The 21079-nt window shown below is 40.1% G+C and overlaps 2 protein-coding genes across 3 annotated transcripts; one reads left to right on the top strand and one right to left on the bottom strand.

The window, feature by feature from the left end:
* Positions 1–1418: 1418 nt before the first annotated feature.
* Positions 1419–6842, top strand: glipr1a (GLI pathogenesis-related 1a). Of its 2 annotated transcripts, none has more exons than XM_044186994.1 (6): positions 1419–1642; positions 2497–2745; positions 2918–3030; positions 4636–4721; positions 5041–5067; positions 5288–6842. In XM_044186994.1, the coding sequence occupies exons 1-6, from the start codon at positions 1502–1504 to the stop codon at positions 5452–5454; spliced, it is 783 nt and encodes a 260-aa protein (XP_044042929.1). In that variant the 5' UTR covers positions 1419–1501; the 3' UTR covers positions 5455–6842. The 2 variants fall into 2 exon arrangements, with proteins under 2 accessions (XP_044042929.1, XP_044042927.1); XM_044186992.1 differs by having other exon boundaries at positions 1423–1663.
* An 815-nt stretch (positions 6843–7657) lies between these two features.
* krr1 (KRR1 small subunit processome component homolog) lies at positions 7658–17117 on the bottom strand. Its single transcript, XM_044186991.1, has 10 exons — positions 16960–17117; positions 16302–16477; positions 13775–13909; positions 13436–13561; positions 11444–11527; positions 10033–10089; positions 9115–9285; positions 8701–8778; positions 8390–8486; positions 7658–8273 (listed from the first exon to the last, which is right to left on the bottom strand). Exons 1-10 carry the CDS (start codon positions 17033–17035, stop codon positions 8119–8121), a joined length of 1155 nt encoding a protein of 384 aa, XP_044042926.1. The 5' UTR covers positions 17036–17117; the 3' UTR covers positions 7658–8118.
* Positions 17118–21079: the final 3962 nt, after the last annotated feature.

The following is a 21079-nucleotide window of genomic DNA, read 5'->3' as shown; positions in this document are numbered from 1 at the left end:
TTCTATGACATAAAACACGTCAGTAAATAACCCACTCGGGAATTTTGAAGCTATTGCAAACTAAACTGCAAACTATTCTAACTCAAGCTTTCCAACTTTCCACAGACCGCTAGCTAGATCAGGTCACGCTAAGAGGAAAGGCTTTTGTAGAAGAGGTATGTGCACAAAATCAAATTACAAGTTGGAAGCTTAGTGGTGATGACATTGAAGTCATGCTTCATACTACCATCGTTTATAGCCCAATGTTAGCTTTTTACTTCTGGCAATTGCATTTACGCTTCACAAATCATAAAAGTGGTGTTCATTTGTGAAGATCATCTTGCCAAACAAAATGTGTAAGTATCAAACTTTTATTTGCCACAGAGCTTATTTTCTGCAATATTCCAAAATCCCATTGGCTTTTTGTTGAGGGAACCAGGGCGATGCTAACTTCTGGGTTGGCCTACAAAAAAACGTCATCCCTGCAGCACTCTGTGGAGATGAACGGCCTAAGAAGCAACCGTCTCATCCAGCCGAGGTTTTTAGAAGGAGCTCTTTAAGCGCAGTGATGCCAACAGTGATGCCTCAAAATTCAACTTCAGAAAGGTAATTAACAATTTAGTTTTTAGTTCTCATCAGAGTTTACAACATGCTTTACAACAGACCTTTTTCACAGCAGACAATTTGACTTCCAAGAAAAGCACAGGTTATACATAATTAATAACATGACACCAATGGCGGCTCTGTTCCATTAATCGCCACTTCATCCTGAGGGGGACATTAATGTCTGGACCAAATATCATGGATATCCATCCAATAGTTGATGAGAAATTTCACAAAAAACTAAAAAGGTCAACCTCATAGTGGAGCTAGAGGGGAAAGTCAGGGATCACCAAAGTCAGTAAGGTTCATCCTCTGGGGACCATGAATATCTGTTCCAAATTTCATAGCAATCTATGGAATAGCTGTTGAGATCTTTCTGTCTGGACCATGGTGGAAGTGGTAGTCCGACCATCAGACCAACATTGCCATGGCTAAAAACAAAAACAAGGAAATAAAATGATGGCAAACTGAAAAACCAAATGCATACTAAATTAAAAGAATTAAACTCAGCACAAAAAAATAGAATTGCACCTTTGTTTGGCATGTTAGAATGCAAAAAAAAAAAATCATGAGCAATTCAGTCAAACTGGCTAACAACATAAAAGAATAAAATTCACATTCAATGCATATTCAGCCCTGTTTCGCACTTATTTTTCTACCTCACTACACACACTCACACTCACTTTACCAACTTCATTGTGCACACGGTGTGAAAATGTTTTTCTTTTTTAAACTAATACTAGTGTCAGAAATGATGCATGTTTTACACTCACAGAATATCTCTTTAAACTAACCTCTCAAAAATAGTGCATACATCCTGTTCTTCTTGAGTGAGTAATTTCCTGTTCGTTTGACAGAGTGTATTTCACAAACCACAGCTTGTGTGCCTTCACTTTTGGCTTTTTATCCTTTGATAAGCATGGTGGAGATATTACTGTGGGCCTGGATTATCCTGGACTCGGGGGTGTGTTCGGTCTCACTGCCAGGAATCACTGATGGGAAGTTCATTGATGAATGTGTGAGGGAACACAACTGGGCGCGATCATCCGTCAGTCCACCTGCAAGTAACATGCTGTACATGGTAGGAATGATGGTTAGATATAGTTTTGGTTTCATTTGTCCTGGTTTTGCGATATCTGTCTCTGAGATTTCTGTTTCCACCCTAAAGTCCTGGTCACACCAGCATATAAAATGGCAACATTTTGCTGTGAAGTTAATTTATTTCAATGAGATCTATGTTATCAGTGGATGGGCTCGCAAGGGCAAAGTAAATCCGCACAAATCTTTTGCAGTAAGGTTCAGCTTTAGTGAACACTGACACATGAATTTGCCCAGCTGAAAGCTTTGTTTTCTCTTCTTCAACAACTCTTTATTGAATGAAATTGTGTCCACTTCTGAGAACAAAATGCCAGGGGGAATAAATAGCACAGAACAGAGAAAATACAAAAGAGCTCTGAGAGCTATTGTGACTGACAAGGGCTATCATGTTCCTGGCCTCTTAGCATGTAAGCTGTTAGCTCGCCCGCTACAGTCGTTCACCAGTTCGCCCTGCGAGTAGTCCCCTTTTTCTGCGCAGACGTGCAGTGAGTTACACTGTGCCACTTTCTGGTGTGACCAGGCCAAAATGGAGGTGAATGGATTTTTGTTCACAGAGAGGTATTTGGATTATCCCAGACACAGTTTTGGGGACTACACACTGTTCAACTTTCTTATGTATTTTTCTGAATTCTGTTCACCTCAATTGTATTGGGGTAGCGGAAGAAATGTCAAAACCTGGACAAATACCACATGGAAGAAGTGAGAAGAACTTTTTTTTTTTCTTTTGGATGAACCAACCCTTTAAAAACTTCATTTAAAAAGAGGGGGTCATTTTTAAGGGCAGCTGCTTCATATTCTTTATCTCTGTTCATTCAGTCATGGGATGAGGGCTTGGCCATCACTGCAAGAGCGTGGGCAAGACACTGTGTGTTTGAACACAACACCTACCTCAAAGATGTCCACCGCATGCACCCTACCTTCACCTCTGTAGGAGAGAACATATGGGCAGGCTACCCACCATCATCATTTAATGTGACGCAGGCCATAAAAAGTTGGGTGGATGAAAAACAACACTATGACTACAACAGCAAAAGCTGTACAGATGTCTGTGGCCACTACACACAGGTGTGTGCACTGTTTACTGTTAATCTACTATGATAATGTACATGTTCTCTCTGTTTCCCTGTCTGTATCAGAATCACAAAGTCTTAGACAAGGGCCAGTAAAAAAGGGGAACTGCTAAACATGTTTAATATTTGGTCTGCATTGCACAATTTAACCCTTTCATCGTCTCCAGGTTGTGTGGGCAAACAGCTACAAGGTTGGCTGTGCTGCCCAGCTGTGCCCGAATGGTGTCAGTAACTTTGATAGTCGAGAGAGTGTTGCTTTTGTGTGCAACTATGCTACAGGGTAAGTTGAACACAGCTACAAATACACTACAACTGAGTTTGTGATTTAGAAAACTGTTTATATTTTATATTGAAGGGTGTAACTGGCGAGGCTCAAACGGCTCCAAAAATGTTGGATCATAGTTTACAAAAAGTGGCACCGGTCCTGTCAACATTTTAAAATTAGTATTTTTCTCTGGTGACATTAAAATGTTCTCGGCACACCCTTTTGTGAACGTTTCTCTGCTGGTGTTTGAGGTTGGGTTAGAGGTTAGGCAAGGTTTCAGTTCTAGTTACATGTGAAAAAACTTGTGAATTCACCGCAACCACTTTGCAAGGTTCAGTAGGTTGAAGCATAAGGCTGGCAGTGTTCCATATTCTTCTGAGTATCAACAAATCGCATGAAAAGACCCAAATAAGCAGTGGTGGAACGTAACTAAGTGCATTTAAGTACAAATTCGAGGCACTTGTACTTAAATATTGTACTCGTTACTTCACAACATTTGTCTGACAGCTTTACTGCGTTACTAGTTACTTTTCAGATTACAATTTTTCATACCCTTCCTGTCCAGTGAAAACCACGTATCTCCAAATTTGGTGATTTAGAATTTTTCTGATAAACTGAAGGATGAAGTGTTCCTTTACGGCTAATAAACTATTTAAAAACGCCCCTTGGATCAGCTGGAAAATGCATCGTCACAAAGCTGAAAACTTTTTCTGAGCTCATGGCAAGTTGACTTTTTAGAGATAGGGACAGCGACGCTACAAACATATGATCTTATAGACCATGATGCATTGCCGTAGATTAAACTACCCAACAGTATATAAGTACTTAAAATTAGTTCAACCTTAAACAACTACAGCAGTAAAATGCAACATACGCATTAATGCAGCAGTAGCATTAATCCAGAAACATTATACAGTATATAATAATGAAACACCGACAGGGAGCGAATCCTCAGTGCCATAGAGCTCCATTGTTGTCCAAAAACTATTAAAACCACATCAGTGAGCCACACTGCTGCACTGGGTGACATGTTCCTTCATTACCATGAACACACACACTGTAGTTTACTTTGACTCAGTCCCACACACACCGTCCTGCTGCCAGAAATACTCTCTAGAGAACCAAATGTGGATTAATCCGCCGCTGAAAATAGTTCAACAAATGCACTATTTTCTCCTGTTTGAGTAACGTTTGAGTGAGTTCAAAACTACAATGTTCAGCTGTTTTAGGAAATTACCAAGCATTTAAAAAACAAACAACCAACTATATATTTGTGAGCTGTTTTTAAAGATTTACGTCTTCAGTAGGAACCAATGGGCTCGGGGCTGAGAGCCACAGACGGGGTAGACAATATTGAAAAACGGTTGTCGGTTTGGCTCTGGGGGTTTGTGGACAATAAGAAACATAGAATAATGCCAGCCTTATTCTTTCAGCTTCACTTTTTAGATCGCCACATCTCAAAGCAAACAATGTGAAAACATTTTTAAAAATTACAGAAAAACAATAGCAAGGAGATGAGAGGATGGAAGGTTCACAGCAAAGATGATCCCAGAATGAACAAACATTTGCTACCTACAATATGGGAAACTATTTTAACTTGCATGATGGTTCCTGGTGCAGCGGTAATGTGAACAGAAGGCAACCATATGCATCTCAGGGGGCAGCCTGCTCTGGATGTAAAGACACCTGTCAGAAGAAACTCTGCCGTGAGTATATATTCAGTCCCCTTTTTTGATGCAAAAAATACTTTATATCCTGACTTTGAAGTAAGTTTTAGTCTTACAGATCTCTAAAACTTTTGCCTATTTTCACCCAAACCACATTTAATTTCTTTTTGTAAACTCTGATTGTTACTGACTGACTTTAACAAGCCACTTTACAAAAACCTGAGAAATAAATGTAAAACATTTATCCCTAAAAAAAAAAACATGATGTATTTGTTCAAGAGGAAGACAACAAAAGTTTTGCTTTTCTTGTTCTAAGTGTTAAAGTAGGCATTTCTAATGTGTCTTAATGTCTTTACAGGTAGCCAGGAACGAGATTCACAGAAAAGTAAGTGACCGGAGAAGCTGGGGAAAAAATACAGTTTTCAAGCAGAGATGTAATCCAACTGTGTTACAAACTACACACACACTTTGCTTAAAGTAGTTCTGTTGTCAAGCAGGGTGTTAGTGAAGAAGTGATCAATACATTCCACTGGATAAATCACAAATGAAGTCAGACAGAGTGGTTTAAGTATTCGTACCTAGTACAGCTTTAACTGTTTTTCCAGGCTACAACTGGACCCCAGACTGGGACCCTGCCCAGGACCCTACCCAGTCTACCAGCGGCTCCAACTATGTGACTATTCTGGCTGTCCGGCCCGTTGCCCTCATCTTCACCTTCATCACAGCGTATGCAGTCCACCACTTCTACCCCGATGTCTTCTGCTATGAATAGACCACCTGTGTTGACCCGCAGGACATGGCCTTATTCAGCCAGTGCTAAGATGAAGATTTAAGTTTAATTAAAACCTTTTATTGTTTGTCAATAGACAGCTTTTAAGTCGCAGCAGAGTTGTACATAAACTGTTAAAAATACATGCATTCTACCCACCAGCTTGTTTGTAGAGCCACAAATGACACAGCTAGCCACAGTTTTAAGCCATCAGGCAGGAAACAAGCGATCAACTAAACCTCAGGTTTGGGAGCGAAAACTAGGGTGAACTCACCCAAAACGTCCACGTGTTCGTTCATTTTACTGCACAGTGGTGTACAGTTACTACATTAGGTTAAAGCTGCACTAATCAATATTTTTATATATATATGAATTAGTCAAATGACTATGAAATGTAAAAGGAGTTGCTCATAGCGATGAACCCACACTCAATACCCCATAATGACAAAGCAAAAACAGGATTTTAGATATTTTAGCAGATTCATATAAAAAAAATAAACCATGAAATTTCACATTGACATAAGTATTCAGACCCTTAATGCAATACTTAATTGAATCACCTTTGGCGGCAATTACAGCCTTGAGTATGACGTGACAAGCTTCACACAGCCGGATTTGGGGATTTTCTCTCTGCAAATCCTCTCAAGCTCTGTCAGGTTGGGTGGGGAGCGTCGGGGCACAGCCATTTTCAGGTCTCTCCAGAGATGTTCGATTGGGTTCAAGTCCGGGCTCTGGTTGGGCCAGTCAAGGACATTCACAGAGTTGTCCCTAAGCCACTCCTGCGTTGTCTTGGCTGCATGCTTAGGGTCATTGTCCTGCCGGAAGGTGAACCTTCAGCCCAGTCTGAGGTCCTGAGCGCTCTGGACCAGGTTTTCATTATGGCCGCACTGCCATTAAGCCCAGATTGGTGGTTTGTTGCAGTGATGGTTGTCCCTCTGGAAGTTTCTCCCATCTCTACACAGGATCTCTGGAGCTCAACCACAGCGAACATCAGGCTTACCAAATCCCTTCGACCCGATTGCTCGGGAAGAGTTAAAACAAGAGTGAATATTGGACTCGATGGTGTACACAAACAAGACTCCAAATGAATGCCAATTATTTGCTCTGTGTCTGGATAAGTAAATAGGCAACTGTTTGCTAACAAATGGGCCATATCAACTTTTATGGAGGTGATAATATGTCTGTTGTCTTCAGCTTGCTGCACTACCCTAAAGTGGCAAAAAAAAATTATGTTAAAAAAAATACAGTTCTACAATGAAATGAATGTGAACTAGAATCATTTGTATGGTTGTATGCCTCCGCCAACCAGTCAAGATGCAGTTTACATCCATATCTGTCCAGACTCAGATGTAGTGATACTTTAAAGGAAATGAATAAAACGTATATGTAAACATGTTTTGTTTTTTGGCTAAATGGAAGTTATCAATATATTGATATGATTCCAGTGAATGTACATTATTGAACTTATTAATGAAGGATTATCAGATGTATTGGCTAAACAGGTACACATGTACTGGATTCCTATGTAAAGATGGATTCTTATAGAGTACAGCTACACAAAATGTGCTGCTTTTCTTTTCTCCTGGCAGTTTTAGATGCGAAGCCTCTCTATGAGCTGCAGGTGAAACTCACTCACAGTATCACGGTTAGCTAAGCGCGCTCCAATCTGTTGTTTTCAGTCACGTGATTCCGATTGACGCTCGAACTTCAGAACGAGGCAGGAAGTGAAAGGCAGAATGGACGAGATGGAGGAAAGCCCGTACTGTGCTACATATTGTTCACTCATTGTGTCGTCCCAGTCAACATGTGTGTGAAATCTGGAATCGCACAATTCATTCTTAAATTATAGCTAAAAACCTATTTTGAGGTCACAGTGACCTTTGAGTCAAGGGTCACCTATTCAGTGTCCAACCAACTGTGAAATCTGGTCACAATCTCCCCTTCTGTTCCTGAGTTATGGTGCTGAACAATGGCCAAAGTGTTTTTCCAGGACATTATGATGTCACAGTCAAGTCGACTGTTGACCTTGGATATAAAAAGTGGTTTAGATAAACTAAAAAAAACAAAAACAAAACCTGTCTGACCACCCGTGAATGTGGCTAGAGGTGTTGTCAAATCCCCATACTGTACCTCTACAATAAAGCTGCTGGGGAAATGTTTTCATGACCAAAAGGAATTAAGGCAAGGCAAACCTACAAAAATAAGATTGTTGTTAAAAATCTTCCTTTAATTTTACATTTCCATCTGCCTCAGTCTGCCTCCTCCTGAACATACATCAGTCTAAGGAAGGAGAAAAACATATGAAAAATATATTTTGAAACAAATACTGACAATTCAAAATCTGGACAGTCTGACTATCTGAACAGTTAGTAGAAAACAAATGAGGCAGACAAGAGGTATATGTAAGACATCACTGGTGGTCTGTTCATCTCCTTTGACTGAGAATACACAACGTAATATGAACAGGAAATCCTCACGACAAAAGTAGTTCAATAAAAACGTTCATGACACTGTGATGGAATTCATTTTGATCCAAGCACACACACTGTATGTCTGACGTCCCATGTTCCTGTGTCCTTACAGAGTCCTGATTCTGTCCAATATGACTGCCCAACAAATACCATGTTACATGGTACACATTACAACACGGGTGGCGTAAGTCTGTGGTTAGCCTTTGCTTTTTGTTTTGTTCTTTTTCTTTTTGTCGGCGGCGCTGCTGGTGGGAGGCGCTGGGTTCACTGGTGGAGCCCCCAGTTTCTTGGTTTTGGCTTTTTTCACTTTGTCCTTAATGGCTTCGATGTCCAGCTTGCTTTCTGTAGGAGCTGTGACAGAAACAAGGCCAACAACGGTGGGATAAAGGTTAGCTGCACTAATATAGTAAACAGTTTCAGACATACTTGCTTTGTTCTCAGATAAAGGCCTGTTCCTTTATTTGTACCTTTAGTGGTTTTCTTCATTAAAGGCTTCTCTTTAGGAGGAATGAAAGCTTTATTCCGCTGTTCCTGCCTCCTGGTCAGTGCCTCTGCTTGTTTCACCTGAGAAAGAGTAACAATGACAGTCACACAATTGCCAGTTCTCAGAATTTGATGCAACTCTTCCACTTCCTACCATTTTAGAGTGAGTTTCTGCAGTATTTTACAGAGACACAGCAGGTTTAGGAAGTCTTAGACTTTTATAATGCTTCTTGGAATTCCCTAGTGCCCTAGTAAACAGGCACTGCAGCCCAGCAGGAGATGAATCAGTGCTCACCTTGATCTCTTCCATCTTCTTCCTCTTTTTCACACTTTCACGCAGGAAGAATTCTCCTGTGGACAGCTCCATGTCAACCTGCAAAGACGATCCACAGAGTTAAAAATCAATATTAAAATAAATAGTCCCAATATACAAATTACTCCAATAACATGGTTCAAACATTGGGAAAACATTCCTCAGAGTTTTTCTTAGTTTACATTAAGGTCAATCACTTTATCAGAATGATCTTTAGCTTTTTATAAAACAGCACAATGTTGTATGAGCAAGTGTGCATACATGTGATATGCTACATGTTATCTTTAGCTCTTGAAGCAACAAAAAACAATGTTACTGCGTTCGCCATAGATGAGACAGAGGCAGTTAATCAAATACGAATGTTAAAATAAATGTGTTTTCATGCAAACTTCTGACCTTGCTCTCTGGCTGCGATGGAGGGAACGGGGTGTACTCCTTCTTCACACTCTTCTTCTTGGGCTCCCTGCGTTTGGCCAGGTTCTTGTGGCGGAACTTGGGCAGGAAGCGTTCCCAGCTCTGCATCCGCAGGTCGGGGTCTTTGGACAGCTCCCGTTTGATCATCAGTGTCTGATGGTTCCAGCCGTCAGAGAATTTGGAATGGGGTGGTAGGGTGATAAAAGTGATAAAAATGGGATACTTTGGTGATATTGTACAGTCACATCATATGTCCTGTCTGTACTAAAATCAGGTCATATAGTCAAATACTAAAAACCACACGTCAGCGCTGTCGACTGCTCATGGATAATGAGTTTAGCCAACTTCACCAGATTGATGGTAGTTGCAAGAGTACTCCACCTATTTAGAATTGCACCCTGTAGCATTGGCACTCACAATGAACTTTTTTTTTTTTTTTTTTTTTTAAAGTGACCAAAATCAATGCAGCAGAACCAGAAATCTTTTTATATTCTCCATGCATTACTTTTGTTGTCAAAACCTTACACCTACATTACCCACAACGCAACACGACCGCTGCCAGTTGGTTCGGAGATTCGGTTGTGTTATACTAGTAGCCTCTAAACCAGCGTGACTAGTACAAATAGGGAGTCGTGAAAGCCCTACTTTAAACTGAACGACTGCTGCAGAGCATCTGTGACTCTTTCATGCCCTCAGCTCCAGATTGAGCCAGCCTTGGCGTACAAACCCAGAGAGATGTATTTCAGTCAGGAGATCAAGAACAAGGATGGAAAACATCTTCATTGGGCATGAATGCAGTCTTTCCAAACATTTCAATCTATCCAGAACTATTGCTTTTGAGCTTTGGCCTGGCAGAAAGCTGCCTCACCAGTCAGGTTCCTGTCAGCAGCTTGAACATACCTTGATGTTGTAGATCGGGTGAATGTTCTTCATCGTGTCCATGACCACTTTGCGTACCTGAACAACAGAGAAAGAGACGTTAAAAAAAAAATTAAAAATCCTGTGGTTTTTGTTTAAAAGTTTATTCTGATTTGAGTATTAGCTGCTTAGCTGCTAACTAGCTAGGCTGGTTTGTGAGCTTGGATCAAAGTGAAGACGCAGTTCTAGCAGTGTTAGCTCCCGTTGGCTAAAGCGACCACAGAGAAAGCCTGCGCCTTTTTGATCTTCACAGAGTTGTGTATCCTTGTCTGAGGAACATCTTTAGAATCAAAAACACTGCTGAAGTTAACTGTGAATCAACCTGATAAAGTTAGCTTGTGCCTGTAACACTGTCTCTTCACTTTGATACTGAGAAATAAACCAAGCTCGCAATGTGCAGCCTTGTTAAGTTAAGTAAATAAAAGGAGGTGTTAGTTACTGTGTCTATGTAATGTGTTTAATTACAGCAGCAGCTAGACTGTTGCTCTAGCTAACGGGTGCTAACTGGCTAAATCTGGTAGTAGTTGTTGAGCTTCCTTGCGTTAGCGGGGCAGGGGCCTTGTGACTGACTGAAGGGTGAGAGGGCGGTGACTACAGCACTGTCATGAAAAGTACATTATGAAATTTAGGTGGGCTTCATACCGACTGGCACTACCAACCAGATTAGAGTTTCATCTCACCACTATCTGAGCTCAACAGAGGCCAGTTAAACCTGAGGGGAGTTTGTGTTGCACCTCAACACAGGCAGCAGAGGACACACACACAGTATACACAGAGTAGCGGGCTCAGATTTCAGATGTGAGGTGTTCTTTATTCTGGGATGTCGTGGAAGGTTAGCACAAATATACTCAGTGTAGACACATTTTCATGGGTTTGACGGTGTAGTCCCTCATTCGTCCAGGAGTGTTCTATCGTAGAAAAGGTTTCAGTCGTAGTTAGGTACTTAACAGTGATGAGGGAGGTGCAGCCAGAAAACAATAGGCCTCATTACTGGGCCATCATGGAAACAATTAGGTCAGTTTCAGGTGAAACTAGCTAGAGTAATCAACAGATACTCAGGTAGACTCCTTCCTGAGGGCAGGGCTTATGTAACACAGAGTAGCTTAAATTTCTCAGTTCCCGGTCCATTTTTTCACAGTTGAGAATGACTTCCGGATGGGAGCCGAAACGTCTTGATTCTGAAAACAGTGTCCAGATGACTACGACTGAAACCTTTTCAACGATTTTCATGGGTAGAATTAATCTTGTAACGAATACAATTTTCATTTTCAATTTGTTGTTTTGTGTCACAGCGAATGGTGTTTACACTGGTGGGTTCTGCCTCATGGTCACCTGCTGGAGGTCAGTTTCTCCACCCTTTATATTTACCACTAGACTCCTGTGAAGTTCTTACCTCCTTCAGGCCGTTGTAGGGCCCCAGAGCAGACACCGTGTTGCCCTGCACCATCACATAGCAGTTGGTCAACAACTCTAATGCCTGGAGAAAAGTGACAGGAAAGCAAAGTAAAGTATTTAACTCGTGACTTAAAAAGAAAGTCTGTTAACAGTGTTGCTATATAGTTCCAATGATACAAACGCTGAGATATTGTGGCTGATTAAAGGCAATGCTGCCACCTAGTGACATTTATCCCAAAATGCACCGTGGCAACCAAAGACACAAAGTCAGTGATGTGCTGCAAGATAAGGGTTGGGGGGAGTGTGAACAAGTAGACAGTAACTAACAGACCTCAACGCTACATGACAGCAGTGTCCTGTATGTGAGCACAGCGATCGTTACCTGTTCGAATGGGACACTCTTGGCCAGCAGCTCTAGTTAACAGTTTTTTCCATTCATTTTCACATTTTCCAAATCCCACAGGTGTGTAACTTGCATTTAACTGCGTTTTCACTGCTCATTTGGGAGCCTTGTCAGCCTTGTTATGGAAGTAAGTTACCTAAGGTAACAGTCAACATTTTTAACAATCAACAATGAAAAGAAAGCAGTATCTCTGAGATAAATGCTGCTTCCCAGTAGGCTTGGGCCGATTGTCAATTTAATTGAGAATTGATGATGGATTGAATCAATCGGCAATACCTATCTAGCTGCCAATGCTCGACAATTTTTATTTTTTTGGGGCCAGAAAACCACTGCCATGGTGAATTCTAAGGTGTGTGTGTACATGTCCATACATAAATAAAACCATTATTTGTCTTTTGCATGCTGTGTTTTATTTAAATTCATTCTGTCTGTAGCCTACCATGCATTTATTTTGACCTACCTAGCAGCACTACGGCTGCACAATTTACCAGGGTCGGGCAGAATAGATCGTGCTGGGGATTTTTTTGTTTAGACCTGAGTGGAACAAACTATAATTCCATAAAAGGCCTCATTAAACAAATGATGTTTCGTATAATATTGATAACATCTTGTTCAGCACAGGAGTGCAGAGACGCGGACGACAGCATCCGTCAGGCAACTTTTTATTCAGCGCAACGACCGCACAAGCACATTGCACACTTTCCCGGGCCAGGCATGGTAAACAGATTGTATTATCGTTACCATCTGTTTGGACCACAAAGCAATAAACTATCATTTCATTCAGGCCTCATTAACAGGTTACACAAAATGTATGTAGGCTTAGCTGTAATATTTTGGCTTGTCGTGCTTTGTCAATGCTCATCATTTAAAAACGCCTCCGTATTCACCCGTCCAGACCACAGCGTAAACCCGGAGTTTTCAAACTAATACGGGGCGTTTTTAAATGATGAGCATTGACAAAGCACGACAAACGAGTAAATAACTAAATGTAAGATAAAACTAAAATGAAGATAACAAAATAGGTAATAAAATATAGGCTATAATTACAGTCTGAAGTTGGGACTGTTTGGTTTTTAAGTAATAAACAATATTTTTAAAAGAGCAGCTGAACGAACAGTCTATAGGCCTATTTAAATTGTGCAGATAGATAGAGATGGATAGATAGAGCAAGTTATTATCAAAACGAATAAATTGAAATTAAAATACACACAATAGTCATGAACAAAAAGAATTAATAATAATTCACTCTGTACGAGGCCTACCAACATATTGATAGCCTTGCACAAAATGTCTTCCCTTCCGTGAAACATGGATTGACATGATTTAGGGGTCAAGGCTATACTTATGAAATATTAGGCCTATTGCGAAAAGTAAATAATGTAATTTATATAGAAATTTCAGCCCAGCCTTATCGAATTCTGTCAGTGTTTAGGAAATATCCTTTTGCATACCGCTGATAGAAATGTCAACTGCCAACGGCTAGGAGGCTCGATGGGTTGAAGCAGCCGTGCACACGATCACGCATGCCGACTTCCCAGCAGATATGAGCTGTGTTGGATGAAAGCTGGATTTTGGTGTGGGACTCACTTTTAGGGTGGAGCCCTTGGGGCCAATTAGCCGCTGTCTTCGCTTCACAAACCGCTCTCTGTTCCTCACCAGGGTCCCGATTTTGATGATGTCACACGCCACGTCATCCTGTAATATCCGCACAGCCTGCAAACAGCATGGGCAGAGAAGCAAAACAACCTAATAATCAGAAATCAGCGGCGATCTTGTTTTTGCTACTGCTGTCATCAAGTTTTTCTAAGCAAAAAGAGGAAGCTTCAGGAAACGCTGCAAGATAGCTGCAAGGGGGGAGTGTGAACAAGACAGACAGTAACCAACAGACCTCAGCAGTGTCCTGTATGTGAGCACAGCGATCTTTACCTGTTCGAAGGGGACACTCCTGGCCAGCAGCTTGATGAGATCTCTGGCTCTCACGACGGCGTAAGGGTCAAACGTTTTCTTAGTGGTGCAAACTGTGATGCTTCCCTCTATCAGGTCCAGAGAGGCTTTGATGTGCTGAGAAGAACAAAAATCCCCATGTTACACACGATGGGAACTTGACCTGGTGTTTAACCGAAAACTAAACTACACAGGTCTGCAATTCAGCTTGACCAGGTCTGAAGGTGGTGAATCAGAATCAGAAATACTTTATTGATCCACGTAGGGAAACTCTTTGTTACAGTAGCTCGTCTTTACGTCAGTGCACACAGGAGAAAGTACTAGAAAACGATATGATACACTATAAACACTATAAAACAGGTCAGAAATAAATTAAGTATCATGTCGGTATAAGTATAAGATAAACTAAGTGTCGAGTACCAAGTGGGTTTACTGGTTGATGAAGAAAGTACAGTATAAAATACAGTGTCACCAAATATGTAATAAGTAATAGTAATAATAATAAGCAGAGGTGCATGTACTGTCAAGAGTAATTGAGGTATATAATATCAATAACAATAAATAAGAAAAACTAACATGGGAAAACTAATATTGCACGAGATTGAGGAGATGTAATGCTCAATGTCCAGTTTAGTGACCTAGGGTCATACAGACTGACCCTTAGTGGGAGGAGTTAAAGAGTTTGATGGCCACAGGCAGGAATGACTTCCTGTGGCGCTCTGTGGTGCATTGTGGGGGGATGAGTCTTCTGCTGAAGGTACTCCTTTGCTTGACCAGCACGTCATGGAGCGGGTGGGAGACACTGTCCAAGATGGTGTGTAGTTTGGCCAGCATCCTCCTCTCTGACACCACCGCCAGAGAGTCCAGCTCCACCCCCACAATGTCACTGGCCCTACGGATCAGTTTGTTGAGTCTGTTGGTGTCCGCTACCAGTAATCCAGCCAGGTTCAAGCTTGTATGCTTAAAGATACATATTACTTTTAAGAGTTTGTTTCAATGTGTAACCTACAATCATATGTTGATTACAATGAATATCTTCCTTTATCTCACATGCACCATCCTGCAGCGACCATATTATTGCTACCAGTATTAATTGATTAGAAAATCAACTGATAATTGAACTCAAGTCATTTATCAAGTAAAAATGGGTTTGTTTGCTTTTGTTTCAAATCAAATTGAATATGTTTTAATTCGAGTGTTAACTGTGACGAAATGTGTTGCAATTTTTGTCACTGAATAAAAACAAAACAGTAATGTGAAAGACGTACAAAAATACAAATGAACTAATTCTAACTCAATGACCTGCATGCATCTGCAGAATTATAGACTTACATTGTACACCCCTGATTGGTGACGAAAAGGGGTGTAGGGTACACACATCCAAAAATCTTCTACAGGTGCTGGATCAAAACTAAAGGCAAGAATCAAACAGAAGATCTGTTCGTGTGCCTGACGAAGATCTTTGTTAGATCGAAACGTTGCTCAAATAAAATTGACAGGAGCTGTTAGTACAGTGTGCGGATCTTCTGTTCGATACACTCCTGATTGGTAAAATGTACTCCACCACCCAAAAAGTTAATTCAGCTGCTTGTTCTGTTGCACTAATAAGCAGCACGTCGCATTTCAGTAATATTGTGTCTCTGCAAGTAATGTTTGCTAATGTTACAGGTAGTTGGAAGGAAAAAAAAAACTAACATATATGGACTAAATGCGTCCACAGTCCCACTGAAAGTTACACAAGCAGCAGCAACAAAATGACCCAATATTAACTGTACAGCGACAGCTGTAGCCTTAGAATGCTTAGCAGACAAACATTAAAAAACACAAATGAGACTAAAATGTCTTTACTTTTTGTTGACTGAAACTTAAGTCAACAATAATCACGTGACTAAAATGTGACTTAACCTAATATACATTTTGGTCAAAATCAGTTGCCAAAATGAACACTGTTGAGTTCTCTGTCGATTTAACAAACTTAGCCATTTTAAGACATCAATTAGGCTCTGCTAAATTATGATGTGTATGTGTATTTTGATATTTTGTGGACAAAAGGAACAACTGTTAGTTGCAGCGCTTATCATCACAAATAAGTTTTGTGATTGATGTTTTTTCTCTTCAACTCTTCAAAGTTGAATGATTGCAGTGAGAGTCCAAAAGTCTAATATCTGCCATTATCTCCTAGTTTGTCCACAGCTTTTGTAAACTGTCACAGTCCCAACTCTAGGAAGCCTTCAAATATAGAAATAAGGAACTTAAGAGAAGAGCACGCTTAACAATCCAATAAAATGGCAAAGATTATGAGGGAATAGCATTAAGAGTCTGATTTCCTTTATTATAGTCTTTCTACAACTTTTTCTCATGCATGTGGATCTACGTATGTGACCAATGAATTAAAATTCCTTTTGCATGCAAATTGTTGAATAAAACAGATTCTGATTCAGAAAGTTTATGGTCTGTTTTCAGCACTTTTTGTTTCAGGAAAAGGCTTGTGCTGAATCAGTGAACTTACTGCCTCTCCTAAGGCCTTCTCCACAAGCGGCCAGCACTCTTTCAGGTAGGCTTCTCTGTATTTGGGGAAGAGGGTGGCGAAGCTGCTCTCCTCCAGCAGACCACGGGGGTTGTCGTCTTTGGTGAACCTTGGTTCTTTCCATCCATCGGGAACAGTCAGGAGTTCAGATTCATCCACTGCATGGCACAATGGACAAGTAGGTAACATGTAACAACCTGTGTGTTAGCTATGTCTGAACACTGCAAGGCGACGAGTATTTGACGGTTTCTCCATGTGCGAGCAAAGAACACAGGGATTAAGTTAAGGTGAATAACGTTAGCTAACTGTGTTTACAGCAGTGATTTTGGGTATGCTATAAGTTAACGTTACAGCTCTTGAAACTGACACTACACAACAAACAGTAAGTTGCACAAATAACAGAATCTAGAACGTTGTTTTCCTTGGTGTGAACAAACGAAGCCAACGAGAGGAAAATATATTTAATAAAACAATCAAATGTTTACAACACAGCTCACTTACTAGCTTAATGCTAATTCATGCGTGCCTTGCAACTGACATTTCAACACCCCAATTAGCCGACACAATCCAGCTGTTTCACAGTGAATTGATTGATGAGTGTCAATTAACAGTCTTCAACTCGGCAGCATCCATATCTTACCTTGGTTTTTAGTCTTTTCCGATTTTTTCCCTGTTTGTGCTTCTCTCACGCCGTCTCTCGTCGTGGAGGACGCCATTGTTGAGCAGAAGCGGAAGTGACGCAGGGACTACTACTTCTTCTTTGTAAAGTTTTATGGCGGTTGGCAACCAACGTGATGGTGCATTACCGCCACCAACTGGAATGGAGTGTGGATCGGGACTAATTACATTCACTGATGATCAAATAAAAGAAAATACACTGAGAAAAACCAATAAAAAAATAAATAAAATTTAAATAAACACACCATAGTTATATTCTCTTTATCAAATTTGTTCTCCTTGGATAATGAAACAACAATAGATAACACTTCTCTCTAGAACTTCTTTGTAAAAGATCTCGTAAAGAAAACCTCATCTTTATTTCTTTAAGGTTCAGTGTCAGCTCTCTTCTCTCAGCATCATATTTTGGACAGTAAATCATAACATGTTCTAAAGTTTCTTCTTCATCACAGAATGTACCTTTTCCTGTATGATGTTTTCCTATTTTACATAATGTGCTGTTTAATCCTGTGGGACCAAAACGTAGCCTGGATATTATTGTTTCGTCTGTCCTGGTTCTCCCTGTTTTCTTCATCACTCCGACTCCGACTGTTGTATAGCCACCTTCCTGTTCTCTCCTTCTCACGCTGCTTCTGCCACCTTTGTTTCAACTTCTCCTTAACTGTGGTTTTCATTTCCATTTTACTAAGGGCTACTGTAATGACAGTGTGTTTAGTTTTTGTGGCTTTCTTTGAATACTTGTCAGCTGTTTCATTTCCTTTGATTCCTATATGTGCTGGGATCCATACAAATGTCATATTTAGCCCCATCATTTGAATTCTATATAGTGTTTGTTGTATCTCTATAAAGACATCTGGTCTGCTGTCTGAATGGCTGTTTCCAGCTGATTAATGACGAGCTGGAATCAGAGCATATTACTGCTCTCAGAGGTCTCACATCTTCAGCTCGTTGCAATGCTGACAAAATCAGCAGCATCTCCCCTGTACACACCGATACTCCATCACTGATTCGTTTCCCAATTTGAATGTTGAAATCTGGAACTATGAATGAAATACCAATGTTGTTAGCTGTGTTCTTTGAAGCATCTGAATAAATTTGAACACAGCTGTGGTATATACTTTCTGTATCTGTCTGTATTGTCTGTGGATGTAAAATGAGCTCCTTATGTGAGCTCTACAGTCGGGTCAGGGAGTCTCCAAGGGTGTGTTACTGGGAGTGGGACTGTTGGACTAATGTTTATTTCAGTTATTCCTAGTTCTTTTGCTTTCTGCTCAATTGTCCATCCAAAACTAAACTTTAAATGAACCCAGTAGTTTAACAATAGCTGTATTCTCCTTACTTCCAGTGGCATTTCTCCCATTTCTGATTGTAATGCTGATGTTGGGGTTGTGCTGATGGCACCTGAACATAGTCTTAAAGCCTGATATTGAATGTGGTCTAACTTTCTGAGAGATGTACTTGCTGCAGATCCAAACGCTACACTCCCAGAATCTAAAACGGATCTTATTCATCCTGTAGATGGTTTTCAGTGCTGATCTCTCTGCCCCCCATTCACTTCCCACCACACATCTCATTACATTTAATACGTTTTTACACTTGTCCGTTACCTCCTGAATATGTGCTGCCCATGTGATTCTTTCATCAAACCACAACCCTAGAAATTTCAATTGTTTCACTCTCTCCAATTCTTGATTATATCATTTTAATTTTAAATTACTGTCATTTCTTTTTCGTGTAAAGAACATTGTCTTTGTTTTGTCTACTGAGAACTTTAATCCCCACTTAAATGACCATTCTTCTCTTTTAACAATAGCCTCCAGTATTTTCTTCACACTAAATTCCAAATTCCTCCCTCTTTTCCATATCGCCCCATCATCCGCAAAAAGGGAGCATCCCATCCCATTCTCCAAACTCAGAAAAACATCATTTATCATCATAGACAATAACACAAGACTCACTATACTCCCGTGAGAGTTCCATTTTCAACAAAACATTTCCTGAATAACACTTCCCTATTCTTACCTGAATCGATCTTCCATATAAAAAGTCTTTGATCCACCTATACATTAACCCCTAATTTACTTTGTTTAATTAATAATCCTTCCTTCCACATCAGATCATAAGCCTTCTCTATATCAAAAAGATGGCCACTATGCTTTCCCTATTAATCAGCGCTTTCCTTATTTCATGTTCTGAACAGAAAGCAGGGTCCATGGTATTTCTGCCTCTTCTGAATCCACTATGATATTTTGATACATGGCCTTTGCTTTCCATATAATACATCAATCTTACATTTATCATTCTCTCCATTCATTTGCACACATTGGAGGTTAAGGCAACAGGCCTATAATTCCCTGGGTTTGTGCAATCTTTTCCGGGCTTGCATATTGGAACTACAACAGCTTCTTTCCAGACTTGTGGTAATTTTCCCTTCGATGATTCACTAAGATGATTTATCATAGTGTAACATATCTGATCTTTCCCCGGTGTTGACATCTTGGTTTTCCTGAGAGCACGGTTCAGTTCTGCCTGTGTGAACGGTATATTTGTTAAATCATTGGTATCTTCATTTTCCTGTAGTAGTTCCTTATTCTCAGCTGTTGTATTTTCCCTTCCTCTTTGCCCCTCTTCACTATTATTATTAGAGCTGTGAATTTTAACAAAAGTTTGTGCCAACATCTCTGCTTTCTGCTCGTCTGTCACCGCTGTAGTTCCACTGTCCACTGAGACTGGACATCCATACTCTCTTTAACCTCATTCATTCTTTTTATCATTCCACTTATTGCAGAAATTTCTGTTTCTCTTCCTACTGAGTTATAAAACTTCCTCCTTCTTTGCATGTTTAATTGTTTTCCTTACCTTAGTTTGCAACCTTTTATATTCAATAAGATTCTGAAAATTGTGAGTTCTTTTTAACATTTTAAAAGCTTTATTGCTTTATTGTGATTGCTTTATTGTGATTTTATTACATTTTTACATTCCTTTGTCCACCATGGTACCATTTTCTTTTTATGCTCACCTCCTTTCCTTTGAATTGTTTGCTTTGCTGCCCCTAGAATGACTTCACAAACAGAAATGTTTAGTTCATCAACATCTTGATTAACATCAACTTTTTGCATTTCTTTATCACTAATCTTAAATTTTCCCCAATCAGCACTGAAAACCCATCGATCCACTCCTCCAGTACCATATTCCTCTGCACTCAGCCTTACTTCAGTTAAAATGGGATAGTGCTCACTTCCTGCTGTTGTTTCTCTTACAGTTTCCCACATGCAAACTGTTTCTGATACTAAAGTCAGATCTATGGCTGATTCTGAACCCTTTCTAACATCAGTTCTGGTACCATTTCCATCATGGAGGCAAATTAGACTTCTGATTTCCATTAGCTCTTCAATCACCGCTCCATTTTCATCATTATATCTGCCCCATAACGTACTCTGAGCATTAAAATCTCCACAACAAATAATGTTTCCTTCTAGATTTACAGCGAATTCCTCCAGTACTTCTAATGACAGCTTTTTGCAAGGATTATAAAAATGTACTATTTTAATAGTACCATCTTTTGTCCAAACTTCCATTACTATCATTTCCCCCTCTTTTCCTTTCTTCAGTACTCTATATTGCATTTCTTGTTTCACTAATACTCTACAGCCTCCTCCATTTCCCTCCACTCTATCTGTGTATACTATTATATCCTTTTATTACAAACTCTAATGCTGGCTAAAGCCATGTTTTTTGAATACATATTATTTCCGGTTTCTTTCTGAGACCATTAACACATCCTTTAAATTTCTGACCATTTGCTATTAAACTTCTTGCGTTGCATTGAAGAATCATTAGGGTCTTTCTCCCAAGACCCCCAGTTTTCCTTCTGCCTCAAGTCTTTTGTTGATCTGTTCCCAGGACAGATCTTTCATATCCAAGAATGTCTCAGCTCCCTTAACAATTATTTTGATTTTCTCTGTTTTGTGTTTAACTTGATCTGCACAGTTGATTACATGAGCAATGAACAAAACCAGCTTATCTGCTGTCAGTTCTGTAGTTTGTATTTTGTGACATCCACTTGTGCAGTTTAGCAGGTG

This window comes from Siniperca chuatsi, linkage group LG23 (genome assembly GCF_020085105.1).
Source record: "Siniperca chuatsi isolate FFG_IHB_CAS linkage group LG23, ASM2008510v1, whole genome shotgun sequence".
Classification (NCBI taxonomy): domain Eukaryota; kingdom Metazoa; phylum Chordata; class Actinopteri; order Centrarchiformes; family Sinipercidae; genus Siniperca; species Siniperca chuatsi.
The sequence above is the reverse complement of the archived record's forward strand: the minus strand, read 5'-3'. Positions and strand labels throughout refer to the sequence as shown.

Bases quoted from the DNA above. Each gene is read 5' to 3' on its own strand.
- krr1 (XM_044186991.1), bottom strand. From the start codon at position 17,035: ATGGCGTCCTCCACGACGAGAGACGGCGTGAGAGAAGCACAAACAGGG. The intron at 16,478-16,959 runs GTAAGATATGGA...TGTGCCATGCAG, and splicing joins GGAAAAGACTAAAAACCAAG to TGGATGAATCTGAACTCCTG. The intron at 13,910-16,301 runs GTAAGTTCACTG...TGTTCTTCTCAG, and splicing joins AGAAGGCCTTAGGAGAGGCA to CACATCAAAGCCTCTCTGGA.
- glipr1a (XM_044186992.1), top strand. From the start codon at position 1,502: ATGGTGGAGATATTACTGTGGGCCTGGATTATCCTGGACTCGGGGGTG. The intron at 1,664-2,496 runs GTAGGAATGATG...CTGTTCATTCAG, and splicing joins CAAGTAACATGCTGTACATG to TCATGGGATGAGGGCTTGGC. The intron at 3,031-4,635 runs GTAAGTTGAACA...TTCCTGGTGCAG, and splicing joins GTGTGCAACTATGCTACAGG to CGGTAATGTGAACAGAAGGC.